Source organism: Diabrotica virgifera, chromosome 8, assembly GCF_917563875.1.
Source record: "Diabrotica virgifera virgifera chromosome 8, PGI_DIABVI_V3a".
NCBI lineage: Eukaryota > Metazoa > Arthropoda > Insecta > Coleoptera > Chrysomelidae > Diabrotica > Diabrotica virgifera.
In genome coordinates, this window is record NC_065450.1 from 225,888,123 (window position 1) to 225,913,620 (window position 25,498).

The 25,498-nt window shown below is 32.4% G+C and overlaps 1 protein-coding gene across 1 annotated transcript in view; it reads left to right on the forward strand.

The window, feature by feature from the left end:
- LOC114337182 (adenosine deaminase 2) overlaps positions 1-15,587 on the forward strand; it is a 28,792-nt gene extending 13,205 nt beyond the window's left edge. Inside the window, exons 2-4 of the mRNA XM_028287588.2 lie at positions 10,135-10,382; positions 11,629-11,973; positions 14,986-15,587. Of these exons, the coding sequence (XP_028143389.1) occupies positions 10,135-10,382; positions 11,629-11,973; positions 14,986-15,536 (1,144 nt within the window). The 3' untranslated portion in view covers positions 15,537-15,587. The remainder of the gene's footprint in view (positions 1-10,134; positions 10,383-11,628; positions 11,974-14,985) is intronic.
- Positions 15,588-25,498: the final 9,911 nt, after the last annotated feature.

The window sequence follows — 25,498 nt, forward strand, 5'->3', positions numbered from 1 at the left end:
TTATTGATCTTCGTTAATTCTACACAGTTTGTGTACAGATTTATTAATTTCTTCAACATTATCCCTAATTTCTTTAGACAAATCTTCTTCAACTTCACTTTTGTCATCTATAATAAATGTCAAAAGGTTGTAGCTTTTTTTCGTCAGTATCATCTTTGCAATTTATGCACAGCTCGGTACAATTGATTTATTTTAAGAAATTATGGGTAATGTGGAAGAAATTGATGAACCTGTACAAAAACTGTGTAGAATTAACGAAGAGCAATAATTATAATCTATACATTTTTTTTTCAATTTGAGAACGTTTTTGTTTTCAATTAATTTTTAAATCTGAAATTGTACGATCAATACCTTATTTACTTCAATCAATACTTTATTTTTTTTTTCTAAAACATTACATTTGTTTTTAAATTGAAATAAATCAAAACACCCTGTACTTAGATATAGTCTAGCTTATTGTTTAAGGGCAAATTCAAAAATTTCATTAGTTGTAGGGTGTTCCATAAAAAATATATCTTTGATATACCACTCTTTTTTGAAGCACCCTGTATAATTCATATTATTTTTAAATTGTAGTGTTAATGGCCCTGTATATTTCTGTGAAGAATTTTTTTTAAATCAATTCGTTTTCCGTACAGACACCGAGGCGAATAAAATGAACAACCCTGTATACATACTATAATTATATTTTAATATTTATTCACAAATTTATAATATTTTATAAAAATATTTATCAAAATATATTAGTGTTAACGTTGTAAATGAATGTTGAATAAACAATCCATTTTCCAGAATTTTCCGATTTTTTCGGCCAATGAAAATTAGCTAGTTGTTATTCTTTCGTCGAGTTACCCAAAAAAAAAATTAAAGGCTCTACGTTCTCTGGAAGCTGAGATATTGTAAAATTGTTCAAGCGCTCCAATTTGAACTTTCAATACCAAAATCTCGACGGGCGAAACCGGACTCTGAGATCCTTCCCCCATCACACGGTTCCAGTTAAGTCAGCTCGAGTACCTTCATTTTAAAGGGTTATTACTCATTTTAAATAGAAGATATATTGTAGTTATTAATTGCAGTGTAAAATATAGATGTCTATTATGATTTTTTGCAAATTTCGACTCTTAATATTTATAAACAATACAGATATGATTTTTCAAAAAAAAATATATACCTTGGGTATTATTGGTCATAGAAAGTTTATTTTTAGCTTTTAATGTGTGTTTTTTACCACTTTTCTGATACAACTAATTATAATTATTTGTCGTGAAAAATAACAAAGTTATTCTAATTGTTTATAAGGAAAAAACTCACTATTTATTAAACGACTTGTTTAAGAACATTTAAATAATAAATGTATCGTTTTTTTTTTAATTTCTTAGTAGTTTGAGTCTTTAAAAACTCATTTCACTTTGCTAAAAAGCTCTGAAAATACTCCATGGGCAACAATAGATGTTTAAACATTCAATGTTTTGGATAAACAATTAACGTAACTCGTAAACTAACAAAACGATCTTCTTGATACTTTGCACTCTAATAAAGGCACATAATAACCTCATAATTAAGGTGCAATATGTTCCTTAGGGCATATTTAGTAAAAGTTATTAACATTTACAAAATAGTGCAAAAAATGTGGTTTTTTGCAATTATCTCGGTTAAGTATTTATCAATTTTAACTAATAAAACTTAAAATTAATCGTTTTTTTATGATACACAACTTTCATAATAAAACTTTTGCTGTAAACATGATACAAAAAATGCTACAGGCAAAAAACAATATTTTCTGACTTTAGCCTTTGTTTATAAAAAACTGAGGTTGATTTGCGAGTACCTCTGTATGTATTTTTAATTAACTATGTCCCCCCTACGATTTAGCACCTTCAAATACCTGTATTGATTTTTACCCTGAAATCGCTCATTTTTATTTATCTGCCCTGGCGTATACTGGAAGATGACTAAAAAACTATTTGTATTTGTATTTGTACATATTTGTAAATTCGTATTTTTGTGTAAATAAATGTTTTTGTAATTCTTTAATTCTACTTTTTTTTCTGTATAGATCTATTAAAATATGTACTTATAAAAACTGTAATGTTATTAAGGGTGGTTTTTAAGGGTTGAAATATTATATCCTAAAGTATAAAACAATCATTATTTTAACCAATCAAAACCAAACTTTACCCATATTAAAGTTTACAATGTTTTATATAATTTTTGACAATAAGGGGTAGTTTACACCCCTAAAAATAATCAACGCCTTTAATCATGATATAGAATATGAAGTACAGGGTTAGATGATCCTAATTCCAAATTTTTATGTAAATCGATGCAAGCCGAAATTATTCTTTTAGGATAAGTAATTTTTTTATATATAGCTACTACAAGGGTGGTTTTAAGGGTTGAAATATTATTATAGTATATTATAAAGCATAAAACAATCATTATGTAACTAATAGGAACCAAATGTTGACAATATTAAAGTTTTAAATGATATTTTATAATTTTTTACAATTAGGGGTAGTTTTCACCATTAAAAAACCAAAAGCGTACAACGGCTCAATATAGAAAATGAACTAGAGGGTGAAATGAGTCTAATCCCAAATTTTTGTACAAATCGATGCTGGACGAAAATATTGCGAGATTTTGCCATTTTTTCAGCTTCATTTCCTCGACTATAAGGTTGTATTAGGTATTTGCAAATTATTTAAATTTTGCAATATATTGATTTGTTTTATTTCATTATCTTTTATTTTGTAATAACATTGACGATTTATATAATTTCAGTAGGTAAACTGTATTTGTTATTTTTTTTTTCGACTTTTTGTAAGCTTTGTCCATAAAATTATAAAATTTTCAGTGACAATAGAGCATATTCTATTCTATTCTATACAAGCGTTTTTGCTTCTTTGTGGAACATTTTTCAGCACTATTCCATATCAGTCGTGGAAAAGGGCCCCGCGACAAAGCTACGCCACTGAATCTTATTCAGACTACGACTACACAGCTGTTGTATTATAATAGTTCAGAGAAATAAGGAAAAAAATATATCCTGTTGGTGACACAACCCCCTCCAGGCCGAAACCAAATTTTTTGAGTAGTATGGACATCTATAATAATAATAACCTATCCGTGTAAAAGGCCGATGCCACATTATGCGTTTTGACCGGATGCGTTTCCGACGCATCCGGTGAAAACGCATAGTGTGACAGATCGGTCCGGTTGCGTTGGAAGCGGATGCGTTTTGAGTCATCGGTACGTGCTTACTACCTGCACCAGACTAAACGCATAGTGTGACAGGTCGGTCCGGTTGCGTTGGAAACGGATGCGTTTTTGCTTCTTTGTGGAACATTTTTCAGCACTATTCCATATCAGTCGTGGAAAAGGGCCCCGCGACAAAGCTACGCCACTGAGTCTTATTCTGTTTCACGAGAAAAATATTATTTCTCTGGACTATAAAGAGATCCTGCTGGATATTATAACAAGAATGTGTGTGTACTTTGTACGCACGTAAGAAGTTATACTTCTACTACATATTATGTGATTTTTAAGACAATACCAAAAATTTAAAAAAATAAAAGAATAAAACGCACACAAACACATTGAAAAATGCCACAAAGAAAAAATGATTTCTGAACGATAATAATTGTTAGCAAAAATTTTAAATACGCATTTTCTGAAAAAAAAATTATATAACAAATATACTTACAATCATAACATGCATAAAAAAATAAAACTTGCATCGGGAATTAAACCCGTGAATTTCGTGGCGCTTTGATTCGTAATCGAAGCGTAGACTCACTCGTCCAATCCCACATTATTTATCATGTGGAAAAATACGGTAACTGAACGTTTTACTGTTTGACAGTTGTTTTGAAAATTAAATTATGTAGTTTAAATTTTGTGGAAGAAAATAATAAAATATAACAAAACAGTAAGAAAACAATATATTAGATGAAGATTGGTAGAACTTTTGTTGGTAATCAAATTAAGTATGTAAATCAAAGCATTACATACCTACTAGATAAACAAATCTACGCCAAAAAATCATAATTTAAAAATAAAAATCGAACCTAATTTGGAATTTCTCTCTAAAATCCGCATTCTTGAGAAAATAAATGTATGTATTTCAACCTAATCCAAATGTATAATTACAATATGATTATAATAAAAACTACTTACCAAATTAGAATCAGGTTTTCCTTGTCCAAAATAGTCCAAAAGTCCAAAAATATAGGTATATGAAAACTATTTAAAAAGGCAGTATAACTATTAACTAACTTTTGTTTGTTGTTTCTTTTCACACAAATTTTAAAACGCAACAACCATAAATAATCTAACTACAGCTGTGCCACAGCCGCCATATTGAATAATTTTTGACATGTCATTTGAACATCCAATCAGAACAAAGTTATAATGCGCATGCGCCCGGTCGCTAGGTTTTACCATATAAAAATTCACCCTCTATCGCCGGTAAAGAAGTATAACTTCAAAAAGCGGCAATATAGGAAGAAGAAAAGTAGCAGTAGCATTTTCAGAATCGCAGTAATCTTCTCTTATGTAAATATGTCATTGTTTGAACCAATCAAAAACAAGCAGGCAGGCAACTTCATTGAAATTATAATTTACAGTTTTTAAATGATAACATAGGGATACTTGAACTTCATGCATAATAATATCATCTAATAACAATAATAAGCTCAATTTTATTTACTACACAGTACGATACTGTTGTGAACCAGTGACCTGTTTTGTAATATGTTTTATCTCTTTCCTATTTTTTATCTTATATTAGTGCGTTAATTACAAAATATACTAGCCGCGCAAGAAAACATATGTTATAACATATTATTATAAACAAAAAATATTTTAGTTGCGGAATGATAATACGGAAATTAATAATAATAATATCGTATGGAATTTTTGCCGGGGAGATCCTTTCGGACAGTTCCGGCGCCATTTATATCTTTATCTATAAAATATCATTTATATTTTTTCGATATAAAACTAACACTTTTGATAGCGAATAAATCGAAAATTGTCAATTTTGGCAAAAAAATGTATAGAACGTTTTTTGTTTAGAATGAACGTTTTCACCAACTTTTGCAATTAAAATATAATAAAAAATTTTCACCCCCGAGATGCGGTGGCAACCACCCCCATGGTAAAAGCGCCTTTCGGCATGATATAGATTTTGATCCTTTGACTATCCACTACTTATTCTCAAATTTTCAAGCAAATCGATCCATTCTGTAAAAATTGCGAGGTTTTATCCTATTTTAAGCTTCATTACTTGGACTATTAGTGATTATCGGCCAGAGATCGGATTTCTTGCTGATATGATTTGCTTTGAAGTATTATAAATGATTTATTTAATTTGTAATTTTGGGTGTCGATTACAGTATAGATATATTATGTTCCCACGTTTCCAATATCTTTCAATGTTTTCGTTAATAGCATACCGTGACTGTCCGAAATGTGTATTATGCACATTCCATATAGACCGCTGTCACAGACACACAGATTTATTTTCTGTTAAACCATTAATTGCCCAATATGTGAATTTTTTATTAACAAATATGTTGTTTCCAATTTATCTCTCAAAATTATCCAATAATTTTTTGATAAAAATACGTTTTGTAATATAATTCTAATTTTTGTTTTTTCCCGAAATGCTAGGGGGGCCACGGCCCCCCCTGCCCGTGTGTATGGGCGCCTATGCCCAGTGGTGGATTTAGGGGGGCTAGAGGTGCTGTAGCACCGGGCCCCCAGGTTGAAGGGGCCCCCAGAAGACCTACACATTTGTCTAAAATTATGTATTTGGCATTCTGACGCGCCGTCGTACTTACCCTACCAAACTCCTCTTATTTATTGTAAAAATTACTTTGAAATTATTGTTGTATTGACAATTTCATATAATCTTTTTTTCTGAGAGAAAAGGAAAGAAACACCCGATAACCACCCTTTTATGACATGACATAAATGGCAACAGATTAGCAGGTATACTTTTACATCTCCTTTTCGGAAATCTTACAATACAATGCTTTTAAATCGCTCTGAAAGTTAAAGGTGTTTGACAAAAATAGATGTCTTTCAATGGGTGCCATTTTGAAAGTATCATAAAAGCATTTGTTGAAAATAAACAAAGAAAAAAAGCGTTACGTTGTCTTAGCCTTGTACCTTCTGCATAATTTTAAATGGACTGAAGTTTATATTGTTTTAATTTTTGAAGTGCCTTGTCAAAAAAGAGTTGGGTAGGGCCCTCTACAAGAATTAGCACCGGGCCCACTAATGAATAAATCCGCCCCTGCCTATGCCTAAAATTATTGTCCCAGGGCACTTAAAAGCCCTGGTCACATCCATTGAATACAGCGGACCAGATGTAGCACTTCAATACTCTTAGACGCTTGGTCAATGACAAACTTCTACTGCAAAATACAGAACGCCAGCTCATAAAGTTTGTTCGTGCAAGTTCTATTCTGGTCCAAATTTCCTCATCACTTTCAACCCTCCAGTCAACCCACCTACCAAATGTACCAATGTATCTATAAAAATAATATTCTAGCATGTACTTATGTTATAAGAAATTTATGACTATGAATCTGCAATCAATTACAAACAAGTCTAGCTAATTGGCTCTGCCAAAGCCATTTTTCAAAAAAAAGAATGTGTGTGTACTTTGTACACACGTAAGTAGTTATACTTCTAAATATGATTTCAATGAAATAAATATACTTTCGGACAGTTTATTTGTATTTTATTTAAAGATTAAATTAATTTTTACTTACTACTTTCCAAAAATTTTTATTAAAACAATACCAAAAATTAAAAAAAGATTAGAAAACACCAGGATTTGAACCGGGGACCTCTTGATCAACTCTCTACCACTGAGCTATACGCTTTTGTTTATCCGGGCTACAAGATTTCTCAGACATAGTGACAAACAGACGAAGTGAATTATAAAATACTTTAAATATTGCTTATTATCTTATTCCCGAGGTAGACAAGTCCAAATACACAAAAATTATGATAATAGTTATTTATGATATAAATGTTAAAAGTACAATTGTAAGGCACGTATGTGAAAGTTTCGTGTGAAAGATTCGCTTCGCTCATTCTGCAATTCACATGAGTGCCTTAAAAATGTACTTTTTAACACATATATCATACAATATTTTTTCTACAAACGTCTTATATATCAACAATTATAATTTATTCATTCTCAATTACAGGACAATACCTACAAAAACTTTTACTTGAACTTGACTGACATTCCAGTTTTATATTTTTCTTGACATTACATTAAAATTGCCTATACTATCAATACGTAAATCATAACAACTATAGAATAACATCTACTTTTATTTTTGTATATTCTAACAAATTTTAATAGTTTTTTTCTACAAACGTGTTAAAAATGCAATAATACAGTTTAAATTAAATTTTAAAAAACCTTTTTAAACCACCTTTTTCAAATTGCGTAAGTTGTATTATTAATATTAATGTTAATAAATGAAATATAAATATTTTGACGTTTCACAATTTGATAATTCACTTTTAACTGCAGTGCCTTAAAAATTTTAAAGCACTGGTGCTTTAAAGTAGCATTTTTAACGCTCCTTTGGAGTGCTATAAATTGCATTTTTAACACATTTGGAGAAAAATATATTTGAAAACACTAATAATATATTCTTTCCACACCTTTTCTGGACTGATACATACATAAATTAAAACATTTAGTAACGAACTCCGTACTGTCTGTGTGCGCATGTGCACAGATTAATAAAATTTCACCCTCAATCGCGCCTCAAGAAGTATAACTTCCAAAAAAAAAACCAGCTACCCAGATATCTAAAGTATTCCTCCCTTTCCAGCATTTTGTTATCTAATTTTAGTACTGTCTTCGATATTAAGTTTTCCGACCACCATCCATTTTGTTTTCTTTGCGTTGATTGTTAAGCCCTTTACAATACATTCGTTGTTTACAGCGTTCATCAGGATTTGAAGATCTTCCAGACTCTCTTCCATTATGGCGGTGTCATATGCGTATCTGATGTTGTTAATGGATTTACCACCGATTTTAACACCTTCACGACGATTATTTAACGCTTTCTCAAAAATTGGTTCGGTGTAGGCATCGAACTGTCTTTTATTTTAATTTTCTTAATTTATACAGGGTGTTTCATTGGGAAACGGAAATACTTTAACGGTGAATAGATGTCACCGAGCCGGTTCTAGATATAGTACATTTTTTGCCCTACCGACTTTTATAACCGAGTTACAGGGTGTTTTATCGATTTTGCCCATTTTTTTTCTAAGCCATAACTTTAGAACCACCCTGTATATTTTTTTGATATTTAGTACACATATGTCTCATTCAAAACCCAAACGACCGACATACTAACCATAAGAAGAATCCAGGTCCGGATTAACAAAAAATTATAAAGTAATTGTGACCTTAAAAGAACCTAAATGTATATTGAAATTTTGAAAATCTGTTTGCATATTTTGAAAAGAGCACAAAAAAGTAAGTTTAATGGTTCGCTTCAATTTTTCGGCCAGACAATTTTATGACTTTCATTTTGAAATTATATTGAATTTTTTAAGAACTTTGACATTAAAAAGCAGATATTATTAACTTTTAGTTATAAATTATTAAAGTTAATGAATAAATACTCATTTTAAAAATAATCAATACTTATTTACCACATTGGAACGACCCAATTACTAATGACAAGAAAAATCCAGGTCCGGATTAAGAAAAAAATATAAAGTAATTGTGACCTTGAAGCAACACCCTGTACATTGAAATTTGAAATTTTTTTTGTGTATTTTAAAAGGGCATAAAAACTGCGTTAAAAGGTGCATGTCAAATTTTTGCGCAGATAATTTAATTACGGCAATTTTGAAATCATATTGATTAATTCTGTCAAGGTCACAAGAAGCTACCAGAAAAATGAAGAACAATCCCAATGTAATTAGAAAATCGATTCGAAATCTTTTAAAACGAGCAAGGAAATGCATCGAACAAAATGGCGGACATTTTGAGCAACTGTTATAGTTCAAATATTTTTAATTTATGTTAAATTGTTGAACTGTGACGAATTTTTGTTTTATTAGATATAGCAGTTTTTTTAATTCTTTACTAAATCATTAAAATAACCCAATTCTCGCAATTCTAATTTTTAATGATGTGCATATAGCTACAAATCCAGAGAATATATAAATATGAAGCCAGCGTAGTAAATAAGTATTAAGTATTTTTAAAATAAGTATTGATTCATTAACATTAAATTATTATTAAAAGTTAACAATACCTGGTTTTTAGTCTCAGATTTCTTTAAAATTTCAATATAATTTCAAATTGATGTAATTAAATCAACGGCGAAAAAATTAAAATAAGCCTTTAATCACAGTTTTTCATGCTCTTTTAAAATGCGCAAACAAATTTTTAAAATTTTAATATACAGGGTGTTGATTCAAGGTCACAATTACTTCGTATTTTTTTCTTAATCCGGACCTGGATTTTTCTTGTCATTAGTAATTGGGTCGTTCCAATGTGGTAAATAAGTATTGATTATTTTTAAAATGAGTATTTATTCATTAACTTTAATAATTTATAACTAAAAGTTAATAATATCTGCTTTTTAATGTCAAAGTTCTTAAAAAATTCAATATAATTTCAAAATGAAAGTCATAAAATTGTCTGGCCGAAAAATTGAAGCGAACCGTTAAACTTACTTTTTTGTGCTCTTTTCAAATATGCAAACAGATTTTCAAAATTTCAATATACAGGGTGTTTTTTTAAGGTCACAATTACTTTATAATTTTTTGTTAATCCGGGCCTGGATTTTTCTTATGGTTAGTATGTCGGTCGTTTGGGTTTTGAATGAGACATATGTGTACCAAATATCAAAAAAATATACATGGTCGCTCTAAAGTTATGGCTTAGGAAAGAAATGGGCAAAATCGATAAAACACCCTATAACTCGGTTATAAAAGTCGGTAGGGCAAAAAATGTACTATATCTAGAACCGGCTCGGTGACCTCTATTCACCATTAAAGTATTTCCGTTTCCCAATGAAACACCCTGTATACCATTAAATTTTAAGAAAAATTGATTTATCCTTTTTGTTTCAGCTTAACCTTCAGAGACAATCTTTATGGTTGTATAGATGGAGATGACTTCAAGTTATACTTCTTTCAAAAGAATAACATCAGCGATTCGTGTAACTGGAAATTGCTCAGTGACATAAGAAAATCTGATGTCAGGTTTAACCGTTTTTTGAAAACAAAATTGACGATAATCACAGATGATCCAGAGAAGAGCTATCCTGACATAAACAAAGTCTGGAAAACTTTTCAGGCGATTTTCAAATCGATTAATGGTAAGTGATTGATGTTTATCTTATTACGTTATAAATGTCACCTATTTACTATTTTATTTTCAAACAATTATTTTATTTTATTTTCTTTAATATTTCGTTAATAATAATCTTCTGTATTTGTTTTACCTGTTTTCCCCGTTAAAAACTTGTTTGGCGCCCTCTATTTTCTATCTCTCTTTTCATCTAATCATTCAGTCATAATACGGAACATGCTTATCCACCTTTCTATGCGTCGTTGCTATTTTGATGACAGTGACAATCTCTCCGTTCGGCCACACAAATTTTTCATGGATATTGGTGGCAGAATAATACTTTATAAAACGTAATGTAATTTAAATAAACATTCACTTTATACAGCAGACCATCATCTCATTGGGGTAAGAAGTTCATTGTATTGTATTATATATACATATTTACAACGCATGTAAAGATGGATAAGCATGTTCTGTATTATGACTGAATGATCAGATGAAAAGGGAGATAGGAAATAGAGGGCGCCAAACAAGTTTTTAACGGGGAAAACAGGTAAAACAAATACATAAGATTATAAGAAAATAATTATTTGAAAATAAAATAGTATAGATGAGACGTTTATATCGTTACAATCGAATTGAATGAATTTATGGAGTATATTTTAGTGGTATGATGTAAAGAAAATTGATAAGTACAGCAGCAGGTCTTGCCAGCAGCCTATTGCAACTACAAAAATTTATAGACGACATTGTAGAGTGTATGGCGTTATAACCTATATATAAACATCACCAAAACGAAAACATTTGCAGAAAATTTATACTTTTTTGCAAATTATAAACACAAACAGTCCTCCAAATACGATAGAATCGTTGAAAGCGTCATCCATCAGATACCTGAGTCAGATATCAAAGAACGTACGTAACGTAACATTGAGCATCTAATGAGGGGAGACAGATAGGAAATACTTCATTTGATAATTGAAGGAAAAATTCAGGGAAGGAGACAAAATAAATAAACAAAAGATGTGGCTTTTATAAGCTCAAGGACCTGCCACGTGGACTCGGCAAAATTTCAACCTAAATCTGCAGAGCCACTGTTTCGAGATAAACTACTAAACTCCAGCCAATTGAATCGTCAACCTTCGAAGGGCACAGTAAGATAACGAAAGAAAATTGAATACTCCCAGTTACAGAAAAAAAGAAAACCAATTTTTTGTATAAATAATACAGAAATCCGGAAGTTTACTAATGAAGTATTGTTCTTGTTTTTACAGGCTTAATAACATACAAACCAGTATTTGAAGATTACTTCTACATGGCACTTAAAGAACTTTACAACGATAACATCAAGTACATGGAACTTCGAGGTTTTCTTCCGACACTATATGACTTAGAAGGAAACATATACAGCCAAGAAGAAGTGGTAGGGATCTACTCAGACGTTTTAAAGAGATTCCAAAGAGACTTCCCCGATTTTTTTGGCGCCAAATTTATCTATGCCCCCAGTCGGCACTGCGATAACTCTACAATGGACACATTTGTTGAAACTTTTAGGAAAATCAAAAAACTGTATCCTGATTTCGTTGTTGGCTTTGATTTAGTGGGTCAGGAAGATATGGGTAAGTAAAGGCGTAACAATCAATTGATTTTCAATCTAGAATATCTGCTTAACACTAAACGTAACAATGAGCCGTGATAGTCGTGACGTGAAACCAATGTTGGCTAGGCTACTCTGAAAAAGTTTCCAAATAAAGCAAAGATCTGCCAAAAATTCACAAGTGGTGTTTGTTCTCGTTTTTACATATATTTGAAATATATTGCTTGTAGGATGTTTAATTTGTACAAAATGGTAATGTGTTGGGTACCCGTGATTGTAATCAATGCTCATAGTATATTTCCCACCATATTTCCAAGGTTATGAACCTGAAGAAACGCAGTAAGTACTATGTAGTGTGTAAATCCTTGACTTTGTGTAAGGACATTTATAAAATTAAAAGCAATATGATTGATATGGCTAACAAGGATTGTGTCTTTAGAAAAAATGTGCAGATGATTGTAAAAACAAAATAAAATTAAAAATGATTACACAAATCACGTGTACAATCAATTGACAGACGTCAAACTTTTGCTTTGTTTGAAAACCTTTTCGACGTTTTGACGTCACACTATCACGGTTCAATAATTCTTCTACAAATTTCAAGCATATGTAATACTGGTTGCATTAGCTCTTTTCATTAGAATAGAGGAGAGGATTTGAATTTAGGATATTATTTATAAATAAACCGATAGAATGAGAGATATTCCTGGAACAAATATTAAAACCATGGAAAAGGAAATGTGAAATTCGGGACAACTTTTTGTATACATTAAGTTTTGCAGATGACCAAGTGGTAACGGCCCAAGATGAAGAAGATCTGTCCTGTATGCTCCGAAAATTAGAAGAGGAATACACAAAAACTGGACTGGAAATAAACCTAGAAAAGGCCGCAGAGTTAACAACAGAACACCGAAAACGTAGCATCTAGCCAACCTAACTCTTAGCTCCAACTTCAAATCTCTTATGCAGAGCACTTTTCTCATTTTGTTAAAATTTGCTCTAGCCTTTTCTATTCTGATTTTGATTTCCTGTAAGTAATCTCCTGTAGAGTTGATGATTGTTCCAAGGTATGCATATTGGTCGACTCGTTCGATATTGGATCCGTTTATGAAGAGATTTTCGTTATTTCTTTGAGTTTTCGATATTCTCATAAACTTTGTCTTCGTGACATTCATTATTAGCCCGTATTCTTGTCCATACTCTGTTATTCTTGTCACCAGCTTCTGAAGATTCCCAATATTTTCAGCTAAGATGACAGTGTCATCCGCATATCTAATGTTGTTAATGGGAACTCCATTTACCTTTATTCTAGCTGTTTCACCCTCAAGAGCTTTTTTAAGATCTCTTCCGAGTAGGTATTAAGAAGAATTGGCAACAACACGCATCCCTGTCTCACTCCACATCTGATTTCAATTTCCTCTGACAGCTTATCCTTAACACGTACTTTTGCTCGTTGCTTATAGTATAAATTCGATATAATCCTGAGGTCAGTGTAGTCCAGCTTCTTTGATTCCAGGACATGCATTAATTGTTCATGTTGTACTTTATCGAATGCTTTAATACAGTCAATAAAACACGCATATATATCTTGATTGACGTCCAGGCACCTTTGTATAAGTATGTTAAGTGAAAAAAGAGCTTCACGAGTTGCCAGGCCTTTGCGAAACCCAAATTGCGTATCATTAATGTCTATGTCCAGTTTATGATATATTCGGTTATGGCTGACTTTCAGTAGCAACTTTAGCACTCTTTGTGATTAGTGTAATGTTTTAATTTTTGAAGTTTTACTTCTTTAGGTGCGATTGAGAGTAAAATTGCATAATACTGCGCGCATGTGCACACACACAGTAGGGCGTTTAGTTGCTAAATCTTTCAAGTTATGTATAAATATATCAGTGCAAGAAAAGGTGTGAAAAGAATATATGATTTTTTTTCATATTAGTGTTTTTAGTAAATATATTTATTATAATTTTTGTGTCTTTGGATTTGTCTTCTTCAGGAGTAAGATGAATATTACTAAAACATTTATTGTATATTTATTATACCTCACCTCGTCTGTTTGTTGCCCTGAATTGTCATTAGGTACGTCCGAACCGTTACAGACACAGTCCTCGTAGCGTGTTTGGTATAGCATTCAGCCAGAGATCGAGAGGTCTTGAGTTCGAATCCGGAGCAATCATATACTTTTTTTTATTTTTGGAAAGCGGTAAGCACAAAATTAGATTGGTATTTAAAAAAATTAAAACAAACTGTTAAAAGTATATTTATTTTTAAGAAATTATATAATAGAAGTATAAATCCTTACGTGCGTACAAAGTACACACTTCTTCTTTTTAAGGTGCCGAGACCGCTTGTCGATCGTTGGCTCTCATGTTGCCCAGCATATTAACAATCACTGTCTTATTTACAGCCGCACGAACTAGTTCAGCGCTAGTTTTCCCAAACCATTGGCGTAGGTTTTTAAGCCAAGAAGTTGTACGGCGGCCCACACTTCTTTTTCCCATTATTTTACCTCGCATGACAAGGTGAAGTATGTCATATTTTTCTGGGTGACGCATTATATGAACAAAGTATTCCAATTTGCGCCTTTTAACAGTGTTCACTACTTCGCAACTTTTATTCAAACGTTGCAAAACCCTTTCGGTTGTGACTCTTTCTACCCAAGTGATCTTCAGAATACCACATCTCAAATGCTTCTAGGTTTTTAAAAAGCGATTCTGTCAGGGTTCATGCTTCAACCCCGTAAAGTAGTACTGGGAATATATAACATCAAACCATTCTTATGCGAAGTTCCAAATTTAGATCATGACTGCACAGGAATTTCTTAAATTTCATAAAATTTGTTCTTGCTTTGACTTTCATTAATATGAGTACAAAAAAAACACACACATTCTTTTTTTTTTATCGTCACAGAAAATATCCCTAACAGTCTTATCAAGAAACATATACAAATACAATAACTGAAATTTTTAATATTAATACTTTTTTGACTTTTTCTTTACTATTATTTTTTCATATAGCTATTTACTTTTAGGTCAACCACTAACAGCCTTTGTGCCCCAATTGATAGAACTCAAAAATCTTGGAGCCAAATTCTTCTTCCATGCTGGCGAAACAAACTGGTACGGCGAAACAGACCTGAACCTATTCGACGCCATCTTGTTAAACTCCACCCGAATTGGGCATGGATATTCGATACTAAAACATCCTCTATTATCAAAATACGTCAAAGAGCAACAGATCGCCTTGGAGATATGCCCCATTTCGAACCAAGTCCTCAAGTTGGTTACGGATTTAAGAAACCACCCTGGGAACCTGTTGATTGCTAATGGTTTTCCTGTGGTTATTGCTTCGGATGATCCCTCTTTTTGGGGAGCCAAGGGTCTTAGTGACGATTGGTACATGGCTTTTATGGGCATGACTAGCAGAGAGACGGATCTGCGTTTTCTGAAGCAACTAGCCATTAACTCGATTGTGTACAGCAGCTTGGATAGTATTCAGAAAAATGCTGCGTTGTCTTTATGGCACAATGATTGGAATGTGTTCATAGAAAATATGCTGATTCGGTTTCGATATAGGATGTAAGATTGAAATAAAATGATTTAAAAAGTTTTGTAATATACTTTCTTAATAAAACATTTTTTTTATTTAAGCTTTCACAGGTTTATTATAACTAGAGACGGGAATTTATGACAATTGCATATTTGTTGCATATTTTGCATATAATCGATTTTTGTACTGTTTCTGTATATTTTTCAATATTTGACATATTATAGCATATTCTTTACACAGTTCAAGTTACAAAATAAAATTATTCAGAAAAGTAAATTTTTAATACACAATTCACTAGATACAATAAGCATCTGGGCCGTATTACTTTATTGTAAGGAAATTAAAAAGGTGGAATATTCTAGCACAGTGGTTCCCAACCTTTTATGTCTGGCGACCCACCTTCTGATGTTTTTTCATATTTGCGACCCATCCCTCACCCATTATGATAGAAAAAAATAAGGAGCACGGTCACTGTACGCTACTCAGCTACTGTAAGAGCCACGCCGCGACCCACCTGAAAGCCGCCCGCGACCCACTAGTGGGTCGCGACCCACCGGTTGGGAAACGCTGTTCTAGCATATAAATATAAAATATTAAAATAACTAAAACTCAATGGTAGCATTAGGATTTATTAATATTCCTTTTTTTTAATTCATTTGCTTATGTTAGATAATAAAAGAGTTAGGTACGTATAACAACTAACCATGTTTTTCATCAATAAATCCTCATTTTCTGCTTTGTTTAATAAATAAGCCTAAAGTAGGCTATCAGAAATTAACAATCTAATATGTAGATGTCAAATGGCTAACAGTCAAAAAATTTCTGGTTTGTTGTGAAAATTAGTAGATTTATTATTTAAAGTTTCAATTTAACGCAATTTTCAAACGCAACAGCGTTTGCCACCTCCTAGAACCTTACAAGTGGTAAAAACAGTAGCTCTCGAGATTGGGAATGATATTGATCAAGACCAAAGCATACCTCATTTATTGAATAATACATAAGCGAACATAAGCGAATGAATCAAAAAAAAATTTAAGACGGCCTAAGGCTACAGTTGAGTTTTAGTTTCAATATTTTATATATTCTAGAATATTTCACAGGGTGTTCCGAACATTAAGTAAAAAACACAGTATTATTGTTATACCTGGTAAAAAATGACATTTACCTGTCTAGCAACAATATTATTACATCGATTTTCTTAAATAATAAGGCTATATAACATACTAAAAAAATCACTCAAATCGGACAACAGGTTTAGGAAATTCGAGACATCTAACTTGTCCCATTTTTAAGGTGTTCCGTTAATTTTACCTCTGTGTGTATATTATTAATTAGGTATTTATCCCAGGATTAATATAGTTCACATATTTAGGATCAGTCATGGAAAGAAACAAGCAGTGTAAAAAGGAAATACAGACGAGAATAATAAAGGCTCCACATGCAACAACGCGTTAAATAAAATCTGGCAAATAAACAATATATCGGAAACAACAAACATTAAAATTTTTAATAGTTGCATATCAAAAGTAAACTACTATATGGAGCAAAAACATGGAAACACAACGAAACTACAACTACAAAAACTGTAATCTTTTGTAACAAATATTTAAGAAATATCCTGAAAACATATTGGCCCAAGAAAATAACCAATACAAAACTAATCCACGAGGAAAAATTTCCTGTAGTTGGCTGTATACCATTACAAAAATATAAAATCCGTTATAAAAGGTATATTTGTTAAAATCCCTATACAGGGCTACATCAAAGACAGAACTAGTTTTCGATCGGTTGACCGATCATCATCAGTGCAATCTTAGAATCTACATGCAAGCCACCAAAGTAAAAATAACAGGGTAAAAACCCTTTACAATTGATCCGTCATCGGAACATATGACAAAGATGTGAATTATAACATGGATGATAAAGATATCCAATGTTTTTCGCCCGAGGTACCAATGAGCTCTATCTGACAAGTTCACATCATGACTGTACGGAAGCAAGTGATTTTGATATCGGAAATTCTGAATGGTGACATGACAGGAATGATAGTTCCACAGGAAGTTATAATTTCCCTGTTGTTTTGTGGTATTTATTGTAAAATTTGTTAAATTAATAACAATAAAAACAGTCGTTCCCACTGTGGTAGATAGTCTGTAAAAATGGAAATAGACTTGATGTAAATGTTAAAATATTGTAATGGAGGAAGTAGGCAAACCACATTACACATAATGCAGAAAACTTAATAAACGTTATCAAACCCTTTATATGTGATATCTAGGGCTTAGAAAAGCAGTTGTGTGTTTATTTAAAAGTTATCAATTATATTAGAATAATTGGAAGTTGTTATAGTATGTGGAAGTACCATAAAAATCACTGTGTGATTTTTCCACACAGTGAATCCACAACTGCAACAGATGGTTTAGCAATGGGAAGTTGCTTATCCCCTTTCTTAGCTGATGTCTTTATGGATCATTTAGAATCCAACCATATTACAAAAAATCCAGAGATATTACATTGGTTTCGTTATGTAGATGACATTTTAGTCCTCATATCTGGTAACTCCGACTCAGCTCACAACTTACTTCATAAAATCACTCAAATCCATCCTAAAATCACTTTTACCATGGAACTAGAATCTTCTAACTCCATTAACTTCCTGGACATATCTATTATCAGACTATATGACCACTTCAACTTTGGTATCTACCGTAAACCTACACAGACTGATCACGTTATCCATTCCACTTCTAACCATCCTCTCTCACATAAACTTTCTGCATTTCGTAGTTTTATACATAGATTAAACTCTATTCCTCTATCTACAACTGAATTTAACAAAGAACTGAACATCATCAAACAAATTGCAGTTAACAATGGTTATGACCCAGACATCATCCATAAACTTCAACAGAAAAGAGAAGACTTAGTAGTCATCGTTGACCGAAGATGGTTGATTGGGTCCTCGGGTAGAGTTTCACCATGTTCCCAGAGGTTTAATCCCTGAACATCGGCGTTTAGCCATTTTAAATTTATTTTAACATAATGTAGATTTATTTATAACCACAACCATTGTTTGGTTCTGGGGCTATTTTGCAAGTATTCAAATTCACTGATGATGGACCGATAGGTTTGAAAACGTTCTGATGAACTCATTTTATTGAATCCATTGGGATTCTAAAAATTTTTAGTAAATATACCTTTTACATAGAAGTGGTTTTTACTTCATGTTCCAGTTTGTTTAACTATAAGGTATACAGCCAACCCAGGGAACTACCCCTTTTTAGTATATTATTTTATATTAAAAATGTATAAACATTTTCAATTTGGTTGCAACCCGAAAATGTAGCAGCATTATATTCTAGTTCAATCGGAGAGTGCAGGAAGAGTCTATACCGGTTTCGGGGCTTTTTTGCCCTTCATCAGTAGAACCATATGCTCTTCTCTCTGACTGAACTAGGATACTTCGACGCATGTCGTCCCAGATAGCATCGAACGAAATGGCTGGGGTATGGTAGCGACATCTGATAAGAAACAAACTAAGTTTTCAATTTAATTATACATAAAACAACAATAAATATCATTCTACATACCATCAGATTGAAAACGAAAATTCTCTGGTAACAACCTCCGAGGCTTTTAAAAATTATAAGCATGTGGGTGCCAAGACTATCAGAAGATAATGGAATTTTAAAATTTTTAAAATTTAAAATTCCCTTACTTTTAAAATTCCCTCATCTTCTGATAGTCTTGGCAGCTGCATGGCTTATAATTTTTAAAAGCCTCGGAGGTTGTTACCAGAGAATTTTCCTTTTCAATCTGGTGGTGTGTAGTATGATATTTATTGTCGTTTTATATATTTTAGTTTTTATATTACTTTATATTTATCCCAGGGCCAAAGAGATCGAAAGAAGCATGGAAATAGTAAAAAATCTGAAAATAAACAGAAAAGAAGCAAGTAGAACAGATTTAATAGAAGAAAGATCTTGAATCAAACATTACTCACAATTTCTGACTGAAACAAGACCGCAAATCACGAACACCATTACAACAGCATATGAAGTGTAGTATGATGAAGATGATAAAATAACAGTAGAGGAAATCAAAGATGCAGAACTCTAAATAATCGAAAATCATGTGGACCACAAGATATGGCGAACGAATAAAATATATAAAATTTTTACTAGGATGTCCCGCTTTCACGTCAATGTGTTTATAAACATTTTAATGAATGTTTCTTATAATTCTGTAATTACTGTGCACGAGAAACTTGATTCTATATTAAAAGAATTATTTCACCTTCAATAATACGTTTAGCGTAGAAATGAAATCCTTTTTATCGTTTTACACAGGTAGTTGAAGAAATTAAGCAGAGATTAAACTTTACAAAATACGCTATGGTTCAATTAGTCAAAGTTTCAGAACAAAATAAAGATAGACTTTATTTTGAACCCTTTTGTTAGGTTCCTTTCCCAATTGATTGGAAATCATCATTGCCACCATATCTTAACCTTGTTTTCTGCATCTCTAGATATAAATCTAATCTAATTCCCTCAGTATACAGTGATAAGCGAACTATTAACCGGCAGATTAACGGTAGAGATGGAAAACGTATTAATTTGTGAGATAAAAATAGATGAAACTAGTGGAGGTGGAAAATTTAGCGATAGAAACCTATAAATTTACATTATATTAATTGTTTCCCACCCTTAGACTTATCAGAGGAGTATGTCAACTAAAACTGTCACTGTCACAGTTGTAGTTGTCAAACTCGTCCGATACATTTAAAGGTGGGAAACAATCAATATAATGGAAACTTGCAGGTTTCTATCGCTAAATTTTCCATTTCTACTAGTTTCATCTGTTTTTATCTCATAAATTAATATGTTTTCCATCTTTGGCGCTATTTTGCCGGTTATTAGTGCGCTCGTCACTATATTTCCATATAAAGTAGACCTACACAGCAGCAAGAAATCCAGAGTGCCATAAGTTAAGTTGTAAAGCTATAGGCAGGATTTGCTTGTATATTTAAATATCAGTTAATTATATTTTTTATGCTAAATAAATATGATTAGTTAATTTTATGATTTATTAGTCCCTTGATATGATGATAAAGACCTACGCATTATTGAAAATCTTTACTGGCATTAACGTGCAAACGTCAAGATTGGCCAAGACACTTTTAAAGAACTTCTAATACGAAGAGGATGGCTGCATTTTGTCTGAACTAATATTTAACATCTATGTATTCTGAGTTTGTTTTCAATAAAGCAGTGGATAATGTTCAATGTGGTATTAAAATGAATGGCGTGAATATTAATAATTTGAGATACGCGCATGACATGGTGTTAATTGCAAGCAATTACGAAGAACTTCAACATCTGAATTAATAGGATTACCACAACGTGTGATGAATATGGACTGAAGCTAAACACCGCAACCCTAATAACACCAAACATTCCATGTATGTTCCTAGAATGTACACATAGGACATTGAAAACATTACTGGAATGTCCTCAAAAGCACAAGAACGTCCCCTAAATGTCCCAGGAAAGTCCTGTGCCAGCATTTTAAACATTCCTTGAATGTCTTGTTGGAACATTCCATGAATGTCTACGAATGTTTTTTGGACATTCACAGTATATTTTTTAGACATTCCCTGGATATAGTTGTTGATGTGACATAATACCTCCGGTTTGTTTTTTCATGAGTTTTGTAAGAGATACTAAATACTTTTTTCACAGTCACCTCCTGTTTTCATATTACATTTTTTGACATGTTTTGTAGTAAATTCAACTATCCATTTACTACAAAACATGTCAAAATTTACATGTGAAAACTGGAGATGACCCTAAAAATGGTTTTTCGTCTCCTACAAAATTCATGAAAAAGCAGATGGGAGGTAAGTATTGTCACATCACCGAAGATATACCAGAAGTATATGTGGCCATACCAAATAACACATCCTTGATAAATATATACATGTATGCTGGTTTTCCATATTCAATAGACTTTCCTACTATTTGCCTGATAATAAAAATTGCATCTATTGTGCGGAAGAACCGCAGCACAATAGATGCAATTTTTACAAGACCATCAGATAATAACGTTAATTAATGAAATTAACAAGAACAACAAGACCAGAGTTATAATGTCAACAGGAGAAACAGAACGCATAGAACTGAAAGGAGGAATCCGCCAAGGAGACTCGCTCAGTCCATTGTTATTCAATATGGTGATGAATCAAATAATTCACGAAGTAAGAAAACGACATGGATACCACATGGGAGCGCATAAAATCACGATAATATGCTATGCTGGTGATGCAGTACTAATTGCTGATAACGAGGATGACCTACAAAGGCAGCTCCACACTTTCAATATCACAGCAAATAAACTTAATATGAGAATATCAGAAGAAAAAACTAAATGTATAGTGATAAGTAAAGAGCCGCGTAGATATCAGAAGAAAAAACTAAATGTATAGTGATAAGTAAAGAGCCGCGTAGATGCAAGTTAGAAATAGACGGCAAAATTGTAGAGCAAGTAATGAAATTCAATTACCTAGGAATAGAGATCACTAGTGACAGGAATATAAGAACAGAGACCACAACACAAGCAACAAAAGCGTCAAGACTAAGTGGTTGCCTCCGAGTTACCATATGGAGAGACAAATATCTGGCCACGGAAAGCAAAATAAAAGTATACAAGACAACAGTAAGACCTATCCTAACATATGCAGCGGAGACAAGGACTGATACAAGAAAGACGAAACAACAAATCAACAATATCGAAATGAAAGTATTAAGATCAATAGCGGGCATATCATTAAAAGACAGACAAAGCAACAGAAGTATACGAGAACCATGCAAAATTCAAAATATTAACAGGTGGATAAAAACAAGAAAGAAAAACTGGAACGAACATGTAAACCGAATGGAACCAGTTAGATTAGTAAAAACAACAAGCCGTATAGCAAAAGACCCGTTGGAAGGCCGCCGAAAAGGTGGAAAGAGAATGTACAGTCAACAACAACTGAAACAGAATAAGAGGCAGACAAACAGGAGTAATCCTAGTCGCGCGAAGAAGAAGAAGAAGAAGATAAATATAAACATTTTTATTGCACAACATCTTGTCATATATTTTTTTCCATAATCATCACTACGATGATGATTCATTGTATTGAATTGTACATTACAATTACAATCTGGTCATAACTTCTCATGGACCAATGAGAAATTTTAATTTAACCTAAATTACTACTGTTCCTTAAAATGAAGAGCTTGCCCCATAGCGTCTCTTATCTAATCTAACAAGATCGTGCACTATTCTAACATACACAGGCACACAAGCACTATGCTCTGCTTTTTACTATCACCTATCACTCAAACTAGTTCAAAAGGCTTTGTCCTCTTCAATTTTCTAGTTTGCCCAGTAGTATCGAGGAGCTGGATTTCCTCAACATTATCGTACTTATAAAGTTGTTGCTCGTGACTTCCTGCCATCTTCTTCATGATTATATCCAGATTCCATTCCTAGGTCCTTATGGAGATCACTGTTTGCCACATACCAAGGAGCATCTACAATATTTCTCAGTATTTTGTTCTGGAATCTTTGTATAATTTTTATATTACTTGGTCTAGTGCACCCCCATAGTGGGCATCGATAAGTCCATACAGGTTTTAATATTTATTTATATCTTAATATTTATTTATAAAGTAATAATCGACAATGTGGAGTTTCTTCCAACTAGCCAATACACTTTCAGCTGATTCTAAAAAAATTAAAATGTATGGTAATTTTTCTATTCTTTACAATTAAAAATCAAAAGAAATAGGTACTATTTACAGGTAATAATATGCATAAATAATTCGTTTCATAGAGAATAAAGAAAATTGAAAACGGATTTTATAATACAGTGGAACCCCGATAAGTCGGCCCCCGATAACCCGGAAGTCCGGCTAACCCGGACCGATTTTCATCAGATAAACATTTTGATTTTCAATATTTTGTATTTTGACAACGACCCGATTTGGGCGTCGCGAAACGTTAATAAAATTATTTTTCAATTTAATTGTGGCTTATTTCCCATCAAAATAGTTAATTATCAGACAAACCTTTCAACAATAAAAATGTATGTAATATAATATTTGAGAGATAAAGTGTATGTGTGTAATTTGAACTATACGATATTAAAAATGACTCATAGCACACGCCGCAGAAACAACAGCCACCTGTCTGTAGTACCTATTCCTTTTTATTTCAAACTGTCTTAGCATTGTTTAGGAAAGACTATTTAAAAAATTCTTTTATAAACAATGGTCTTTAGTTTTCACTGTTCTTAAATAACATTACATCGTTGTGACTGTATTGTGTGTCTCGTATTGTTCGCTTCCGTTTGCTTATGTTTGTGTCTGGTGTTTTTTTAGTAATTTTAATGAGTAGGTACTGTGCATATTTATAAATATATTTCATGTTATTTCAATTCTAAGGGAGTTTATCTGTAAGTATACCGTATTTTATTAATTTTTACCATATTCTCCGGCTATCTCGGATTTTCGATAACCAGGATCGGCCGCGGTCCCGATTAATCCGAGTTATCGAGGTTCCACTGTACTTACATAATTGTTTAAACAAAAGAGATTCAGCCAGAGCAAAACTAACAGACAGAACACCAAAAAAGCCACTAATTTCCATTTTCCCAATATTCTTTATCTACATATGCATTTTCATTTGCATCTGTGCATTTTCCTATTCTTTATCTATGCAGAAATTTTTAGGTTATCATGAAATGGAAATGTGATGACCACGCGACCCTACATAGATACACGCGCGCCAAATTTGAAAATGAACGCAAATTGAATAGTAAATGGCCTCTCTTAAAATATAGGACATTGGTAGTATGTTCATAGAATGTCTTGTGATAACATTCCACCAATAATTTAATCAGATGTTCACCGAATGTTCCTTGAATGTCCAGGACATTCAAACATTAATAGAACTTTTATATTACATTCCTGGAATGTTTTGTGTTGTTAGGGAAAGACCAAGGTGATGGTTGTCAGTAAGACGCCAATACAGCCGGAAGTAGTAACAGCTTATGGTGAACAACTGGAGAGAACTAATAGTGTCACCTACCTTGGTTGTAATCTAAATGAGAACTGGGACATGACCAAAGAAATTAGAATACGTATAGAGAAGACCAGAGCTGCATTCTTTAAAATAAAGAAACTCTTATGTGGAAACAACATTACTTTGAATCTGAAAATTGGACTCGTGAGATGTTATGTGTACCCTACCCTTTTGTACGGTGTCGAAGGTTGGACTTTAACGGATACACTTTTTAAGAAACTGGAAGCCCTTGAGATTTGGGTATATCGGAGAACACTACGAGTAAGTTGGGTGGATAGAGTTCGTAACGAAGTTGTTTTGCATGGGATGAGAAAAGTCACGAAAGTCGTCAGAATAGTTAAAAATCGAAATCTTGAATATTTTGACCAGGTTATGCAACACTCAGAGAGATATAATAAATTCTCTATTTAATAATACAAGGCAATGTAGACGGAAGGCTACGTCATGGCTTAAAAACCTGAGAGAATGGTTTAACAGATCCTCTGCATCCCTTTTCCGAGCTGTCGTCAACAAAATTACTATAGCCAATTTGATAGATACCGCTCGATAATAGAGCACGGCACATGAAAAAGAAGATATGTCCCTTCCAAAATTCATTGTTCAGTTTTTCGATTGACGAACTTAAACCTGACTGACTGAGCTAGGCAAAGCCTTAACAATCGGCTCCCATAGTTAGTTGGAGTTTTATTATTATACTTACATTAACTTCCCAACTATCTGTGGTAGTTCGAATGTAACATACTTTCTCTATTACTCATTGATAAGATTTGTTTTCTTGATTTCAGTATGTAGAATTAGATCTCTTTTAGGTACCTATAAAATCTTTTAGTGTAAAGTAGTAGATGTAGATACATATTTCACACATG